At 48.9% G+C, this 18985-nt stretch overlaps 1 protein-coding gene across 1 annotated transcript in view; it reads left to right on the top strand.

The window, feature by feature from the left end:
• The window catches only part of LOC144505308 (oxysterol-binding protein 1-like), a 49333-nt gene that overhangs the window by 19885 nt on the left and 10463 nt on the right, over positions 1 to 18985 (top strand). The window contains exons 2-4 of the mRNA XM_078231424.1: positions 13176 to 13384; positions 13894 to 14144; positions 14489 to 14992. Coding sequence (XP_078087550.1) covers positions 13176 to 13384; positions 13894 to 14144; positions 14489 to 14992 — 964 coding nt within the window. The remainder of the gene's footprint in view (positions 1 to 13175; positions 13385 to 13893; positions 14145 to 14488; positions 14993 to 18985) is intronic.

Genomic DNA, 18985 nt, shown 5'->3' with positions numbered 1-18985 from the left:
GAAAATTGTCTCAGGACACAATACCTTGGAGGGAAAATCAGGTAAAGAAAGATGACTCAACGCACCCACATTTCTGTCTTTTACTGCTCTGTACGCAACATTGTACTGATGATCTAAGGACTAGCAGATTAACCCATTTCAGGACCGCTTTCACATCCTTGAAAGCAGTTCCTTTGTGCAGACGGCCGCTCCATTTGGTTTCTTTGTGCAGAAGTGGGTACAGTAGCACCAGCAATGCAGACAGGTCTGACAAAAAGTTCCATAATAGTTTACTAAGACCAAAAATGACCTGAACTCTGCCGTATTCCTCGGCTCCTGAGCTTCCTGAATGGCCATAGGCCTTGTGCAGTGATTCCGTGACCTATATACTTCACCTTTTATGCCTGCAAAGTACACTTGCTGCGCTCCGAATGCAGTCCCGCCTCTGAAAATCTTTTAAAACTTGATCCAGATTCCTGAAGTGCTCCTCATTGCTCTTCCCCGTAATTAAGATGTCATCCAAGTGGACTGCACTCTGAGATATGCCTTGCAACAGGTTGTCCATCATTGAAAGATTGCCAGACTGGAGAATACTCCAAAACAATGATTGTTCTTGCACAACTGATTGTGCATGTTTACGCTCACACACTTCGAACTTTCCTCTGGCAAGAGTCCTTGATATCCCTGGCTCATGTTCCACTTTTGAAAATGTCTTGGTTCCGGCAGCAGTTAGAAATCTTCCACCCAAGGTAATGGATAAGCATCCAACTTGGAAACCTGGTTAATGGTGGGCTTGTAATCACCACATGTGGGTACCGTCATTTTGAAGGACAAGAACAATTAGATGCCCGATGAGAAACCAGAATAGGCTCAATGATTCGAAGCCTTTGCAGCCGCTCCAACTGCTCCACTTTCCTTCTCATGACGTACAGCACTGTTCCAGGCTAGAAAAAGTCAGAGGATCTACATACTGTTTCACAGTTGCATCACTCAATGTACCGAATTCATCTTTGAACATGTCTGGATACTTCTTAACAACAACTTCGGTCAGATTCGTGTGCTTGATCTTGCCCCAGTTTAGTGGAATATTGCTGAGCTAGTCGCGCCCTAGCAAATCTGACTCCTTTAACCACAAGGAGGCATGCCCTTGCCTCTTGACTGTTGTACACAACGTGGATCTCTAACACCCCCGAGTAATGGAATGGACTCTCTGAAGTTTGATTTCAGAGCAAGGGCTGCCAGTGGAGGTGGGAGAGGCAGGTACAATTAAGACACTGAAAAGACATTTGGACTGGTACAGGATGGGAAAGGTTTCGAGGGATATGGGCCAAATGCACACAAATGGGACCAGTTTAGGAAACCTGGTCGCCATAAACCCACGATTAAAATTAGCAACTCACTGTGTGAAACCTATCTCAGAAGTCTCACAATACCAGGTTAAAGTCCAACAGGTTTTTTTGGTAGCAAACGCCACTCACTTTCGGAGCGCTGCTCCTTCGTCAGGTGAGTGGGAGTTCTCCCACTCCCAGACAGAACTCCCACTCACCTGACTAAGGAGCAGCGCTCCGAAAGCTAGTGGCTTTTGCTACCAAATAAACCTGTTGGACTTTAACCTGGTGTTGTGAGACTTCTGACTGTGTTTACCCCAGTCCAACGCAGGCATCTCCACATCATGAAACCTATGTGCCATGCTGACATTGAAAAACATGGTTTTCTTGCTGTTTTCTCCTTGTCGCCATAAAGATGTTGCAATTTTAGACCACAATAAAGAGAGTCGAATTTGTTGTTTAAAAGAAGGATGCTCTTCATGTAATATAATGAAGTTCAACAATGAGCAGAATAGCAATAACTGTGAAAACAGGAGCAACTAGCACACAGGTCTGGCGTGTAGAACGCACTTCCAAAGTGTAAAAGCCCTCCCAAGCTGCCGCCAGTTCAGAATCCTCAACAGACGCCCATAAAAAATGAGGTTGAAAACGCTTATAAGAAGATTGTTCTCAAAATGATGCATCGTAATTGGCGGGGGAATCAATGGATGTTTGCTAGCCAAGGGTATGAAAGGAGAGGGAACAAAGGCAGGTGGATGGAGTTGAGAGGCAGATACATCCTGCCCCAGTTAAATGGCGGAACAGGCTCGAGGGTCTGGCTGGCACCTCTGCCTCTTATCCCTGCATAGCAGGTTCAAGGAGGAATCTGTGCTAATCCCTTGTTCCTGTGACCTTTGTCTGTGGATTCCAGCAACACACACGGTCTTAGACTGGTTCCTTTCTACAGATATGGGAAATCAATCATCTCTTGGCTTTGTTGAATGGTGGTGGCCCTGTTATCAGCGCTGTGGGCTGTATTTCACTTGTTTGAATTGTCTGAATAAACATCTTCTGCTATTTAGTAACCATGGAAATAACCCAGCCATAGTGATCCAAAAGAAACAGACATGCTACTTAGTTTTCATCTTACCTTTTCACCAGTCTCTGAAAGGGTTAAAGCACAAATGCATATCTGGTACGAACATGAGCAGCGAGAGATTACGTGTCCAATAAAGTTATCTTTTGCTCATCTATTATTTACTGAGCAGAAATACGATTAATCAGGTGAGGCGAATGCACTGCCCCGCCCCCCTCCCCTCCCCCCCGCCACTACAGATGCCATTGTGCGTGCACCAAGAGCAATGCCACCGGAGGTCGGCTGTTGAAGTGGTGAATAAAGGTAACACTTGGCCAGTTCTAGAGTTGCCAGGTGCCACCATCCCACAGCCCTCCATGGAGGGGGCTCAATGACCTCTGTCCCCACCAGGGAGTGAGGGGGAAACGGTAGCCCTGCTAATCACACAGAAATGTCAATGGTTTCTGACGTGGAGCTGATTGCGCTAAAAAGAAGCGCTTTGGAATAATTCCCCCTGCTGTTGTCCCCGAGCCTGTTACACTGCTCGAGCAGTGCGGCAGGCCACAAGAATTCCAGCCATTATCTGTAAGGTATGATTCTGAGAGTGTGACTACATCTAGCCTGTGAGACAGCTCTCCCAATTTTGGCTCAAACCCCCACGAAAGAGGACTTTGAAAGGTCAGCAGGGCTGGGTATGCGGTCGTTGGCAGTGCCTAGGTCGATGTTGGGTGGCCTGATCGCTTTCATTCCTTATCATTCTGGTAGTAGTCTGATACAACTGACAGACTTGCTAGATCATTTCGGAGGGCAGTTGAGTCATTGCTCTTGGTCTTGAGTCACATGTCGGCCCGATCAAGTAAGAATCAGAGAATTTTACAGCATAGAAGGCCCATCGTGCCTGCACTGGCTCCCGAAAGAATCATCGAATCCCGACAGGAATCCGGTTCAATTCTGACCTTGGGTCACTGTGTGGAGTTTGCACATTCTTCCCTGTGTCTGCGCGGGTTTCCTCTGGGTACTCCGGTTTCGTGCCGTATGTCCAAAGAATGCATGGATGGAGGACACTGTTGGAGAGAGTGGGGGCATGCACATGTGTGAGAGGGGGGGGAGGGGGCGGGGTGTGGGTGTACGCCCCATGTTTTAGATACCTCGACCAGTGGAAACAATCTCTTGGCGTCCACCCATCAAACCCCTTCAGAATTTTGTAGGTTCTGATGAGATTGCCCCTCATTCTTCTCAATACTAGAGAATATAGGCCAAATTTACTCAGCCTCTCACCAAAGGACAATCCCCTCTCCCCAGGATTGAACTGTCGCTCGACCAGCTCCAATGCAACAATATATATCATTCCTTAAATAGAGGACCAGACTGCGCACAGTATGCCGCGGTTTCACCGAAACCCTTTACAATGGAGCAAGATTTCTCAATTTCTGGACCCAATCCCCCTTGCAAGCAAGGGCAGCACGCCATTTGCCTGCATGCTAACTTTGTGCTCTTTGTATCAATACACCCATATCTCTCTGGTCATTAACATTTACAAGTTTCACTCCTTTTATCAAATATTCTTCTCTTCTTGTGACCAAAGTCAATAATTTTGCCCTTGTCCACCCACATGTTCTTCCATCTGTAAATTGGTTGCCCACTCACGTGGCCTGTCTATATCTCTTTGCAACCTCTTTCCTTCCTCACAGCTTGCATTCCCACCGAATGTTTGTATTGTCAGCAAGCTTGGATATATGACAGTGTCGTCATCTAAGTCGCCAATATGGATTGCTGACACGGACTCAGTATTTCTTATCGTTCGAGAAAATTAAAACGGATCCCTTCATTATTGATGCAAACGCTTCAGGACTTTTAAACCCATTACAGATTCCGCGGACAACTTAGAAATGTTACATATTTTCTTTTTATGTGGGTCAAAGGTAGCCATAGTGATTTACAAATGCTTAGTAGAGCTTGGTTTTGTAATCAGTACTTCCCTATTTCGATTCCCAAATACGTATGTATCTTTCTCTCGAGATTGTAGAGTCTGCAATTCCTAATTTTTTGAAAACGGTCTTCTCAACTTTTAAAAAGTCGTTTTTGGGATGTGGGTGTCACTGGCTAGGTCAGCATTTATTGCCCATCTCTAAACCACCTCCACAATGCACACCCCAACAGAGCCACCTCTGCTACCCATCACCCAGAACCTCCAACCTAACCCTTCCCCAGAACCCAAGGTGACAAGTTGGTACAATGGTTACCATTGCTGCCTCTCAGCATCAGGGACCCGGGTTCGATTCCATCCTCGGATCACCGTCTGTGTGGAGTTTGCACGTTCTCTCCGTGTCTGTGTGGGTTTTCTCCCACACTCCAAAGATGTGTGGGTTAGGTTGATTGGCCATGCTAAAATTCCCCTAGTATCAGGGTAATTAGCAGGGTAAATATATGGGGTTACGGGAATAGGACCTGGGTGGGATTGTGGTTGGTGCAGACACGATGGGCTGAATGGCCTCCTCCTGCACTGTAGGAATTCTATGATTCCTATTGCCCCTTGAGAAGGTGGTGGTGGTAAGCTGCCTTCTTGAACTGCCACTGTCCCTGAGGTGCTGTTAGGGAGGGAGCGCCAGGATTTTGATCGTGTGACAGTGAAGGAACGGCTGATATATTTCCAAATCAGGATGGCGAGTGACGTGGAGGGGAGCTTCCAGGTGGTGGTGTTCCCACGAGTCTGTTGCCTTCTAGATGGTAGCGGTCATGGGTTTGGAAGGTGCTGCAGAAGGTGCCTTGGTGAGTTCCTTCAGTGCATCTTGTGGGTGGTACAAACGGCTGCTACTGTGCGTTGGTGATGGAGGGAGTGAATGTTTGTGGATGGGGTTGACAATCAAGTTGGGGCTGCTTTGTCCTGGATGGTGTTGAGCTTGTGTTGTTGAAACTGCACAAATCCAGGCAAAGGGAGAGTATTTCATCTCACTCCTGACTCGTCCCTTGAAGACTGAACACTATCCTTGTCCATCCATCTTAAAGGATTGCTGTGTACTCCCCTGCCTACCCTTTAAAATTGCGCCATGTGGTTCACATGAATCTTTTTACTTTGCAAAATAAAAGCAAAATACTGCAGATGCTGGAAACGGACATAACACCGGCGGGACGCCACCACTCAACACCTTCCTCTCACCCCCCCCCGTCAGCATTCCGCAGGGACCATTTTCTCTGGGACACCCTGGTTCATTCCTCCATCACACCCAACAGCTCACCCACCGCCAATGCAATCGTAGAAGGTGCAACACCTGCCCTTAACCTTCTCCCTTTTGTCCTCCCAATCACATCTTTCAGGTGAAGCAACGCTTCACGGGAACCTCCTTCAATCTGCTCTATCACTGCATTTGTTGTTCCCAATGTGGTTTATTCTGCATCGGCAAGACCAAACGTGGTCTGGGTGACCACTTTGCAGAGCACCTTTGGTCCGTCCGCAAGCAGGACCCTGACCTTCCTGTCACTTGCCACTTGAACACATCACCCTGCTCTCCTGTCCATATGTCCGTCCTTGGCCTTTTGCAATTTTCCAGTGAAGCCCAATGAGAGACAGCGCCCCCATCTTCCGATTGGGCACTTGACAGCCTTCCAGACTGAACATTGAGTTCAAAAACTTCAGAGCATGAATCCTCCCCCCCCCCAACCGTAACCCAATTCCCATTTATTTTCATTTTTTCCTTTCGTTTTATTTATCCATTTTTATTACTTTATATTCCTATTTTTATTTTTCATTTGTATTATCTCTTGTTCCACACCCCTCCCTGCTGGCTCGCAGTGCCAGGAACCCGGTTTTGATTCCCGACTTGGATCACTGTATGTGTGGAGTTTGCATACACTCCCAGTGTCTGCGTGGGTTTCCTCCGGGTGCTCCGGTTTCCTTGCACAGTCCAAAGATGTGCGGGTTAGGTAGATTGACCATGCTAAGTTGCCCCTTCATGTCAAGGGGACGAGCTGGGGTAAATGCCTGTGATTAGGGTGGGAGTGTGGTCGGTGCAGACTCGATGGGCCGAATGGCCTACTTCTGCAATGTAGCGTTCTATGTTCCCCTTCACCACCCCACTAGGGCCATCTGCCATATTTCTACACTCTGCACCTTTGTTCTCGCATTCACAAGTTCTGATATCTTAATGGACACTCTTAGCACTGTTCCTACCTTTATCATCACCATTTACATTCCCTTTGTTTTGTTGTCTATGCCCTTCGGATCAATTACAGCCAACCCCATCCCCTCACAGTACAAATCTCAACCTATTTTCCTTGTCTTCAGCTCTGCCGAAGGGTCACCCAGACTCGATTCTCTCGCCACAGATGCTGTCAGATTTTCCAGCATTTTGTTTGTTCACTTTGCGTTCTCTGCATTAAACTGCATCTGCCATTTGTCTGCTCAGTCTGCTCACGTCTCCGCTGTATATATTGCTCCGCCTCACCTCGCTTCATCATCACATGAGCAAATTAGACCCAGAGACCAGATCATGAACACACATCAGAGACTGAGATAAATGCCCAGGTCACTCTCTGGTCCCTGCTTTTGTCCTCACTTTTTAAAAACCTTTTATCACATTTGTAATAGCACTGGGAGGCGACGGCCTTGTGTTATCATGAGACTGTTAATCCGGAAACTCAGCTAATGATCTGGGGACCTGGGTTCGAATCCCACCACGGCAGATGATGCAATTTGAATTCAATTTTTTTTAAAAAGTCTGGAATTAAGAATCCACTGATGACCATGAAACCATTGTCAATTGTCGGAAAAACCCATCTGGTTCACTAATGTCCTTTAGGGAAGGAAATCTGCCGTCCTTACCTGGTCTGGCCTCCATATAACCCCAGAGCCACAGCAATATGGTTGACTTTTGACTGCCCTCGGGCAACTGGAGAAGGGCAATAAATGCTGGCCAGCCAGCGCCACCCACGTCCTACGAGTGATTATAAAAAAAACCTCAGCACCTCAGTTTAAAAAAAAAATCATGCTGTTCCGCACTGGCCCTTTTCGTGGCAGGCCAGGAGTTTGCTCCTTCTCAGGAGGTTTACTCATCCAGGATAATGGAGGAAGGCGGAATCGTGATATTGAATTGAATGATCAGCCATGATCATATTGAATGGCAAGGCAGGGGCAAATGACCTCTTCCTGCTCCTATTTTCTATGTCCCTTTCTATGTGATTTAGAGATGCAAGGACTGATTAAGGACAGTCAGCATAGCTTTGTGAGTGGAAAATCATGTGTCTCAAATTTGATTGAGCTTTTTGAAAGGGTAACCACAAAGGTAGATGAGGGCAGTGCAATTGATGTTGTCTACATGGACTTTAGCAAGGCCTTTGACAAGGTACCACATGGTAGGTTGTTGCATAAATCTTACAGGATCCAGGGTGAGGTAGCTAAATACAAATTTAGCTTGATGACAGAAGTCAGAGGGTAGCGGGTTCTTTTTCAAACTGGAGGCCTGTGACCAGTGGTGTGCCTCAGGGATCGATGCTGGGTCCACTTTTATTTGTCATTTATATTAATGATTTGGATGAGAATATAGGAGGCATGGTTAGTAAGTTTGCAGATGGCATCATGATTGGTGGCATAGTCGAAGTGAAGAAGGTTATCTCGGATTGCAATGGGATCTTGATCAATTGGGCCAGTCGGCTGACGAATGGCAGATGGAGTTTAATTTAGATAAATGCGAGGTGATGCATTTTGGTCGATCGAACCAGGGCAGGACTTAGTTAAAGGTAGGGCGTTGGGGAGAGTTACAGAACAAAGAGATCTAGGGGTACAGGTTCATAGCTCCTTGAAAGTGGAGTCACAGGTGGACAGAGTGGTGAAGAAAGCATTCAGCATGCTTGGTTTCATTGGTCAGAATATTGAATACAGGGAGTTGGGACGTCTTGTTGAAGTTGTACAAGACATTGGTAATGCCACACTTGGAATACTGTGCACAGTTCGGGTCACCCTGTTATAGAAAGGATATTATTAAACTAGAAAGAGTGCAGAAAAAATTTACTAGGATGCTACCGGGACTCGATGGATTGAGTTAGAAGGAGAGGCTGGATAGACTTGGGACTTTCTTCTCTGGAGCGTGGAAGGCTGAGGGCTCATCTAATGCGGTCTATAAAATAATGACGGACATAGATCAGCTAGATAGTCAATTTCTTTTCCCAAAGGTCTAAAGAGTCTAAAACTAGAGAGCATAGGTTTAAGGTGAGAGATACGAAAGGGTCCAGAGAGGCAATTTTTTCACGCAGAGGGTGGTGTGTGTCTGGAACAAGCTGCCAGAGGTAGCAGTAGAGGCGGGTACAATTTTGTCTTGAAAAAGCGGTTAGACAGTTACATGGGTAAGATGGGTATAGAGGGATATGGGTCAAATGCAGGCAATTGGGACGAAGGGGTTTAAAACAAAAAGCGGCATGGACAAGTTAGGCCAGAGGGCCTGTTTCCATGCTGTAAATCTCCTTGACTCTTCGTAATGGAACATGAACAGTCATCCAGTCACAATGAGTCAACCTGATGCCTTGGACTACGAAAGTCCGAAACTGCACCTCAGCACACCTCTCCATATTATACATCAATCAATTCATTCAACAAACATCAAATAAGAGGTGTTCCAGCTGTGGTGCGCACTCCTCTGAGACAAAGTCATGGCTGCAAGTCCTATTCCACAGACTTAAGTACAAGAAGCCAAGCTGATAGTCTGGGTCTGTAGTGACGGAGTGCCGCACTGTCAGAGGGTCAGTACTGAGGGAGCGCCACACTGTCGGAGGGTCATTGTGGAGTGGACGCTGCACTGTTTAGTACAGAGTGAGTTCTGCGCCTTCAGGGGGCTGCACTGTTTGAAAAGCAATGCTGAGGGTGCACCGTGCAGGACTGTATATGTTGGGTGGGATTTTTCTCCCACTTGCTGGCATGTGTGTGGCAGCGGGAGGCAGCGTGTCACTCGCTGGCGGCGGAATCTTATGGTCCCGCCGTTGTGAATGGGATTTCCCATTGACGATCTGTGGCGGGAGTGCGCTGTCGGTGGCACCACAAGATCCCACCGCGTGAACGGCAGCAAGATTTCAGCAGTTGCCTTTCCAGGCGAAACTTTGAACTGAGGCTTGGCTGCTCCTTTGGGATCATAACCCCAGAGCCATTATTTGACAGCAGAACAGGGTGAGAGCTCTCGAGTGATCTGAGGGCAATATTGATCCCCCACACTCACTTTTAATAAGTAAAGTGCAGATTATCTGGTTATTTTTCCCTCTTTAGTGGGACCTTGCTGTGTGCAAATTGGCTGGACATTTCCCTGTTATGGTGAGCACACCTTGTTGATGAGGCGAAACCAGTTGCTGGCAGGAGGCTCGGTAACTGGGGAACACAAGTTCGGAACGAGAGTAGGAGCTTTTGAAAGGGAACTGGGATCAATACTTAACGGGGCGAAAGCTTACAGGGCTTTGGCCAAGAACACACAATCAGGGGAGCAAGACTTAAATGTTTCAAACAGCTGGCACAGGCACCAAGGGAGTGGGCTGAATGGCCTCCATTAACTGGTGAAGATTTGCATGTGTTCCTGCGTGTCCTATGACCTCCATGTCCTCTGAAGGGGCTTTTATTTGGAGTCGGGCAGTTTTCGTTGGTAATGAGGCAGTTGATCTGCGCACTAAGATTCCATGGATAACCTCCCCTCTGTGCGACCACTGCTCTTTCCCGACTGGACTCTGGAACCTGGATTGGGGGGAGCCCTGTGCTGTTCCAGCCAGTGCACTGACCAGCCGAGCACAGGGTAGCGTTCAAGGTGAGATGTGTTCGTTTTGAACCATTTCCTTCTCTCGTTCATTCATGTTGTGTTGGTGTCTATCCGCCTCCCCCAGGCTGTGACCTTCACTCACTCCCGATAAGATAAGTAGCTCGTCAGCGACTGGAGCCTCCCCGGCACCTTGCCTGGTGCTGCCTGGTACCAGCTGACACCTATTGTGTGCCTCTCGGTCTCGTTGGTGATGAGACAGTTTTATAGCTTAAAATTTGCCTTCCGTTTTCATTAGGGTCTCTCTCTCTCTCTCTCTGCCTCAGTCTCTCTCTCTCTGCCTCAGTCTCTCTCTCTCTGCCTCAGTCTCTCTCTCTCTCTGCCTCAGTCTCTCTCCCTCTGCCTCAGTCTCTCTCCCTCTGCCTCAGTCTCTCTCCCTCTGCCTCAGTCTCTCTCCCTCTGCCTCAGTCTCTCTCCCTCTGCCTCAGTCTCTCTCCCTCTGCCTCAGTCTCTCTCTCTCTGCCTCAGTCTCTCTCTCTCTGCCTCAGTCTCTCTCTCTCTGCCTCAGTCTCTCTCTCTCTGCCTCAGTCTCTCTCTCTCTGCCTCAGTCTCTCTCTCTCTGCCTCAGTCTCTCTCTCTCTGCCTCAGTCTCTCTCTCTCTGCCTCAGTCTCTCTCTCTCTGCCTCAGTCTCTCTCTCTCTGCCTCAGTCTCTCTCTCTCTGCCTCAGTCTCTCTCTCTCTGCCTCAGTCTCTCTCTCTCTGCCTCAGTCTCTCTCTCTCTGCCTCAGTCTCTCTCTCTCTCTGCCTCAGTCTCTCTCTCTCTCTGCCTCAGTCTCTCTCTCTCTCTGCCTCAGTCTCTCTCTCTCTGCCTCAGTCTCTCTCTCTCTGCCTCAGTCTCTCTCTCTCTGCCTCAGTCTCTCTCTCTCTGCCTCAGTCTCTCTCTCTCTGCCTCAGTCTCTCTCTCTCTGCCTCAGTCTCTCTCTCTCTGCCTCAGTCTCTCTCTCTCTGCCTCAGTCTCTCTCTCTCTCTCTGCCTCAGTCTCTCTCTCTCTCTCTGCCTCAGTCTCTCTCTCTCTCTGCCTCAGTCTCTCTCTCTCTCTGCCTCAGTCTCTCTCTCTCTGCCTCAGTCTCTCTCTCTCTGCCTCAGTCTCTCTCTCTCTGCCTCAGTCTCTCTCTCTCTGCCTCAGTCTCTCTCTCTCTGCCTCAGTCTCTCTCTCTCTGCCTCAGTCTCTCTCTCTCTCTCTGCCTCAGTCTCTCTCTCTCTCTCTGCCTCAGTCTCTCTCTCTCTCTGCCTCAGTCTCTCTCTCTCTCTGCCTCAGTCTCTCTCTCTCTGCCTCAGTCTCTCTCTCTCTCTCTGCCTCAGTCTCTCTCTCTCTCCCTCAGTCTCTCTCTCTCTCTCTGCCTCAGTCTCTCTCTCTCTCTCTCTGCCTCAGTCTCTCTCTCTCTCTCTGCCTCAGTCTCTCTCTCTCTCTCTGCCTCAGTCTCTCTCTCTGCCTCAGTCTCTCTCTCTCTCTCTCTGCCTCAGTCTCTCTCTCTCTGCCTCAGTCTCTCTCTCTCTCTCTCTGCCTCAGTCTCTCTCTCTCTCTCTCTGCCTCAGTCTCTCTCTCTCTCTGCCTCAGTCTCTCTCTCTCTGCCTCAGTCTCTCTCTCTCTCTCTCTGCCTCAGTCTCTCTCTCTCTCTCTCTGCCTCAGTCTCTCTCTCTCTCTCTGCCTCAGTCTCTCTCTCTCTCTCTCTGCCTCAGTCTCTCTCTCTCTCTCTGCCTCAGTCTCTCTCTCTCTCTCTGCCTCAGTCTCTCTCTCTCTCTGCCTCAGTCTCTCTCTCTCTCTCTCTGCCTCAGTCTCTCTCTCTCTCTCTGCCTCAGTCTCTCTCTCTCTCTCTCTCTGCCTCAGTCTCTCTCTCTCTCTGCCTCAGTCTCTCTCTCTCTCTGCCCCAGTCTCATTGTAACTGCATCTGCTAACGGCACTGAGCAGTTTAAATGTGGCGCTCTGAGAGCTGCTTTCTGTTTTGCCTTCTGCCCGTGTGATTGTTGTGTAAACAAGCCGTGTTGTGTTTTGATTGCTTGAAGGTCGATGCTGCCCTTTTAACCTCCTCCACTTGTTCAAGTGCTGCTTTTGAGGAAGATCAGGGGGAGATTTCTCCCCAGTGTCCCAGGCATCACTGACAACCAGACGATTGTCTAGTTCACTGCTCCCTCAGCGTTACCCCTCATCCCACTCCCTCTGTGCTACTTGTCATCCAGGGTAAATGCAGGACTGATGTTCCCGATGGTTGGGATGTCCGAAATTAGGGGTCACAGTCTAAGCTTGCAGGGTAGACGGTTTGAGCCAGGGATGAGCAGAAATTTCTTCACCCAGAGTGTGTTCAACCACCACAGCAAGTAGTTGAAGCCAAAATATTGAATGTTTTCAAGAAGGAGTTTGATATAGCATTTGAGGCGTAGGGGATCAAAGGGTATGGGGTCGGGGGGAAGCAGGATCAGGCTACTGAGTTTGATGATCAGCCTGGAGCATGTTCGAAGGGCCAAAAGGCCTCCACCTGCTACTATTTTCTCTGTCGCTCCATCTATCTCTCTCTCTCTTGTGGAAGCTAAGGGTCAGACAGCCCCTATTAGAAGCAATGCAGGAGAGTTCTTGCTGGTGTACTGGCCCCAACATATATCAATTAAACACATGAAGCAAGGGTTATCTGTTCAGTTGTTACAGAGCTGTTTGAGGGGCCTTGCTGTACCCAATTTGGTTGCAGTGTTTCGTGCTGTCTCCTCGTGAAGAAGTGGTGGATAGGGTGTGAATCAAACGGGCAACTCTGTCTTTGGTTCCTTTTGAGGTTCTGTGTTTTAATTTGCACTCTGAAACTTCTCTCACTCCCTCAGAAGAACCTCGTTCATGAATCCTCTGGGGGTTCCGTTTACGAGGGAAACGAGGCCTCGTTTGTTAGGCCTTTCCTGACAGGAAAAGTCATTCATGTGACCCATCCGAGCAGTAGAGTGGGACATGTGTGCCTTGGGTTGGTTGTGTAGCGGGTGCAGAATCCTTAACTGTTCTCTCTCTCTCTCTCTCCTCACCCCTCCGCCCCTCACCCTGTGCTCCAACCCAAGGACCCAGGCGGAGATGGGTCACACATGTCGTGGGACAATAAACCTCGCTACCGCCAACATCACTGTGGAGGACTCATGTAACTTCATCATCTCGAATGGGGGAGCTCAGACCTACCACCTGAAGGCTAGCTCGGAGGTGGAGAGGCAGCGCTGGATCACAGCCCTGGAACTGGCCAAGGCCAAGGCAGTCAAGATGCAGGCTGAATCAGGTAGGAGGTGGTGAAGGGGCACATGAGCGGTTTGCTGCCCAGGGGAGGGGCAGATGGGCAGTTCGCTGCCTTGGGGAGGGAGCACGAGTGGTTCAGTGCCTTGGGGAGGGGTACACGGGTGAAGGGGCATGAGTGGCTCACTGCCCTGGAGAGGGGCGGGCGGCCGGCTCACTGCCCTGGGTGGGGGGGTGAGGCGGTGGGCGGGCGGCTCGCTGCCCTGGGGAACTCAAGCTAGCTGTCCCAGGGGAAGAGACACAGTGAGCATTTAGCTCCCTGCAGGAGGTGCAGCATGAGGATTTAATATTTAGTGATGACTGGGTATCTTGCGAGATTGCCTCTGGTGGGTGTGATTGATGAATCTACTCCCCCCATTGTTGAGGGAAGTGAATGACAATTGAGACTGGTTCCCTCTGGGCGAATGCGATCGAAGCATAGTTATTTGCCTCCCCCAAGTGAAGATTGTGTTTTGACTCGCACCCTATTATTTGATGTCCCCTTCCTATTTAAAGATGACTCTGCAGACGAGGAACCTGCCTCGCAGGCGGACAAGACAGAAGTACAGAACACGCTTCGGACCCTCACCAGCAAGGTAGAGGACCTATCGACGTGCAACGACCTCATTGCCAAGCACGGCACAGCCTTACAGCGCTCGCTGAGCGAGCTGGAGAACCTCAAGCTGCCTCCTGAGAGCTCGGAGAAGATTAAACAAGTCAACGAGCGAGCCACGCTCTTCCGCATCACATCCAACGCCATGATCAATGTGAGCCAAAGCACAGCCATCTGCCACCCTTACTCTATCTCTCTGACTGACTTAACACTCTCTCCCAGCACCGTGTTACTGACCATCTCTACTGATGTGAATCCAGCTCCCTCACACTGTCACTCAGTAACCCCTCTCCCCCAGCACCCTGTGTTACTGACCATCTCTACTGATGTGAATCCAGCTCCCTCACACTGTCACTCAGTAACCCCTCGCCCCCAGCACCCTGTGTTACTGACTGTATCTCCACTGATGTTAATCCAACTCCCTCACCTGGTAAAAGGTGGAGGGCCTATGGTTATTATTGGCTCCTTAACACGGTCTTTCTCTTTTCTTTGTTGCAGGCTTGTCGTGACTTCCTGCTACTGGCACAGACTCACAGTAAGAAGTGGCAGAAGGCCCTCCAGCATGAGCGGGAACAGCGGATACGGCTGGAGGAGACCCTAGAGCAGCTGGCCAAACAGCACAACAACCTGGAGCGGGCGTTCCGCGGTGCCACGGTGCTGCCGGCCTCCAGTGCACTCAGTGCCGGCTCCGCCAAAGGTAAGGGCTGTTGCTGTGCGAGCCTCTCGTGCCAGAGTTCCACGCAGGACTCCTTGCATCCACCACTGTTCCCTCCACACCAGCACAGAGTAGAAGCAGTGTGGAACATCCACAGGATAGCACCTTGTGCAGTTTCATTGAGAGCACCTTGTAAACCTGTGACTTCGACCTGCACATTCAAACGCAACCCCTCAGCCCCTGGGTGCATTCATCAATTCTATTTCAGCCCTGATGCTTCATTCCACCCTGGGTGCAGGTTGAAGCTGAAACGTAGAGGCACATATCCCTCTAAACTTTTTCTGTCCGTGTATCTGTCCAAATACCTTTTAAATGCTGTCAATGTTCCTGCCTCAACCACTCCCTCTGGCAGCTCATACCGCTCACGTACCACCCTCTGTAAAAAAAATTTGCTCCTCAGCTTCCCATTAATTCTTTCCCCTCTTAACTCAAACCTATGCTCCTTAGTTCTCGATTCCCCACCCCTGGGAAAAAGACAGTGCATTCACCCTATCCATGCCTCTCATGATCTTATAAATCTCTATAAGATCACCCTTCAGTTTCCCCAAGCTCCAAAGAAAAAAGTCCTAGCCTGAAAAAAAATCTCTCTATAATTCAGTCCGTTGAGTCCTGGCAACATCCTTGGAAATCTCCTGTACACTCTCCAGTTTAATAACATCTTTTCTATAGCAAGGTGACCAAAACTGAACACAACCTGACCAGCGTCCCGTACAACTGCAACATAATTTTCCAACTTACATACTCAATGCCCTGACTGATGAAGGCCAGCATGCCAAATGCCTTCTTCACTGCCCTATCTAACTGTGACTCCACCTTTCGACAACTGTGCACCTGAACTCCAAGGTCCCTCTGTTCCACGATACTCCCTAAGGTCCTACCGTTTACAGTGAAAGTCCTCCCTTGATTTGACTTTCCAGAATGCAACACCTCTCACTTTTCTGAATTGAACTCCATTTGCAATTCTTGGCCCATTTCCCAGCTGTTCAAGATCATGCAGCAATTATTGACAACCTTCCTCACTGTCTACAATACCACCTATTTTAGTGTCGTCTGCAAACTTACTGATCATGCTTTGTACATTCTCACCCAAATCGTTGATATAGATAACAAGCAGTAATGGGCCCAGCACTGACCCCTGAGGTACACCACTCGTCACAGGCCTCCTGTCTGACACGCATCCTTCCACCATAACCCTCTGTTTCCTGCCATCAAGTGGTGGAGATGTTGGTGTTGGACGAGGGTAAACACAATAAGAGTCTTAACAACACCAGGTTAAAGTCCAACAGGTTTATTTGGTAGCAAATGCCATTTGCTACCAAATACACCTGTTGGACTTTAACCTGGTGTTGTTAAAACTCTTACTGTGTCCTGCCATCAAGCCAATTGTATATCCAATTTGCCAGCTCTCCCTGGATTCCATGTGATCTAACCTTCCAGAGCAGCCTACCTTGTGGAACTTTATCAAAGGTCTTACCATATAGACTATGTCTACCGCCCTGCCCTCATCAACCTTCTTGGTCACTTCATCAAAGAACTCCAACAAATTTGGAAGGCATGATCTCCCATGCACAAAGCTGTGCTGACTACTAATCAAACACTGTCTTTCCAAATGCCTGTACATCTTTTCCCTCAGAATCCTCTCCAGTAACTTACTGTGGTGTTAGGCTTACCAGTCTATAATCCCCAGGTTTTTCTTTTCAGCCCGTCTTAAATAAGGGCACAACATTTACTATCCTCCAGTCTTCTGGTACCGTACCCGTGGCTAACGATGATACAAATATCTCAGCCACGGTTCCCGCAATTTCTTCTCTAGCCTCACGCAGTATTCTTGGATCTACCTGGTCAGGGCCAGGAGATTTATCAACCTTCATACGTTTTAATACGTCCATCACCACCACTACTGTAATGCGAACTGTCCTCAATATATTGCCACTAAGTTTCCCAGGTCCCCAAGTCTTCATGTCTTTTTCCACGGTAAACACAGAGGAGAAATATTCATTGCAAATCTCGCCCATCTCCTGCGGTTCAATACATGTGTCCACTTTGGTCCTTTTCTCTCTCTAGTTATTCTTTTTTCCTTTAATATACTTAAAAATCCCTTTGGATTCACCTTAATCCTCTCAGCCAAAGCTACCTCAAGCCACCTTTTTGCCCTCCTAATTTCCTTCTTGAGTATAGTCCTGTACTCCCTGTCCACCTCCAGGGAATTCCTTGGTTCCAACTGCTTGTACCTGAGCCATGTCTCCTTTTTCCTGGCCAAAACGTCAACATGTTTTGTCATCCAGGATTCCCTACTCCTCCCAGCCTTTCCCATTCACCCTAACAGGAACCTAAAGACCCTGAACTCTAGCTATTTGACTTTTGAAGGTCTCCCACTTGCCGGAGGTCGCTTTGCCCTCAAACAAGCGACTCCAGTCAACCCTTGCAAGCTCCTGCCGAATGCCATCAAAATTCGCCTTGTCCCAATTTAGAACTTGCACCTGTGGACCAGTTTTGTCCTTTTCCATAACTATTTTAAATTAATAAAACTATGGTCACTGGTCCCAAAGTGGTCCCCCACTGTCACCTCAGTCACTTGCCCTACCCTATTTCCCAAGAGTAGGTCAAGTTTTGCCCTTTCCCGAGTTGGAACCTCCACATACTACCTGTGGAAACTTTCCTGAAGACACTTAACAAATTCCACCCCATCTCAGCCCTAACACTATGGCAATCCCAGTCTATGTTAGGAAAATTAAAATCCCCAACTATGACACCTCTATTACTCCTGCAAGTCTCTCCAATTTCCCTGCATATTTGTTCTTCTAATTCCCATTGACTATTTGGGGGCCCACAGTGCAACTTTAAGTCACCATCCCTTTCTTATTTCTTAGTTCCACCCACAAAGCCGAGTTGGATGATCCCTCAATTATTTCATCCCTCACCACTGCCGTGATGCTCCCCTTCATCAGGAATGCAAATCCCCCTCCTCTCTTTCCTCCACTTCTGTCCCGCCTAAAGCACCTGTACCCTGGAACATTAAGCTGCAGTCCCATCCCTCCCGTAGCCATGTTTCAGTTATGGCTATAATATCCCAGTCCCATGTATCTATCCAAGCCCTGAGTTCATCAGCCTTACTGTCAGCCGCCTTGCATTGAAATAGACAATTTAATCCAACAGGTTTTCCCTGCTCCCTGCCGTGCTCCTGCCTACCGTGTCTATTCAGCTTGCCGTTGCTGAGTACTGCATCTCCTATCAGCCCTCATTTGTTGTCATTTGTGCCAACGTGCACAATGGCTTCTGGCTGCTCGCACTCCCTCTGCAGCCGCTCTGAGATATCCTTGACCCTGGCACCCGGGAGGCTACACACCATCCTGGACTCCCGTTTGTGGCCACAGAATCTGCTGTCTGTCCCCCTGACTATCGAGTCTCCTATCACTATGGTCCTGTTTACCTTTACCGTTTCCAGCTGTGTGCTGGAGCCAGTTGCAGTGCCACAGATCTGGCTAGAATCATACAGTGCAGAAGGAGGCCATTCAGCCCATCGAGTCTGCACTGACCACATTCCCACCCAGGCCCTATCCCCATAACCCCATGCATTTACCCGAGCTAATCCCCCTGACACGAAGGGGCAATTTAGCATGGCCGATCAACCTAACCTGCACAGCTTTGGACTGTGGGAGGAAACAGGAGCACCTGAAGGAAACCCACGCAGACACAGGGAGAAGGTGCAAACTCCACACAGACAGTGACCCAAGCTGGGAATCGAACCCAGGTCCCTGGCACTGAGGCAGCAGTGCTAACCATTGTGCCACTGTGCTACCCTACTGCCCCGCTACTGCTGCTCACTCCTGAATGGTCATTCCTTCCAACAGTATGTTCAGTGTATTCCCTTAGTTTGTTAGTCCTCCCAAAATGCATCACCTCTCATTTTTCCGGTTTTAATTCCATTTGCCACTCTTCTATCCATGTGACCAGCCTGACTGTATCCATCCATGTGACCAGCCTGACTGTATCCATCCATGTGACCAGCCTGACTGTATCCATCCATGTGACCCGCCTGACTGTATCCATCCATGTGACCCGCCTGACTGTATCCATCCATGTGACCCGCCTGACTGTATCCATCCATGTGACCAGCCTGACTGTATCCATCCATGTGACCAGCCTGACTGTATCCATCCATGTGACCAGCCTGACTGTATCCATCCATGTGACCAGCCTGACTGTATCCATCCATGTGACCAGCCTGACTGTATCCATCCATGTGACCAGCCTGACTGTATCCATCCATGTGACCAGCC

Source organism: Mustelus asterias, chromosome 16, assembly GCF_964213995.1.
Source record: "Mustelus asterias chromosome 16, sMusAst1.hap1.1, whole genome shotgun sequence".
Lineage (NCBI taxonomy): Eukaryota > Metazoa > Chordata > Chondrichthyes > Carcharhiniformes > Triakidae > Mustelus > Mustelus asterias.
Note: the sequence above shows the minus strand (reverse complement) of the source record. Positions and strands in the feature narration are given on the sequence as shown.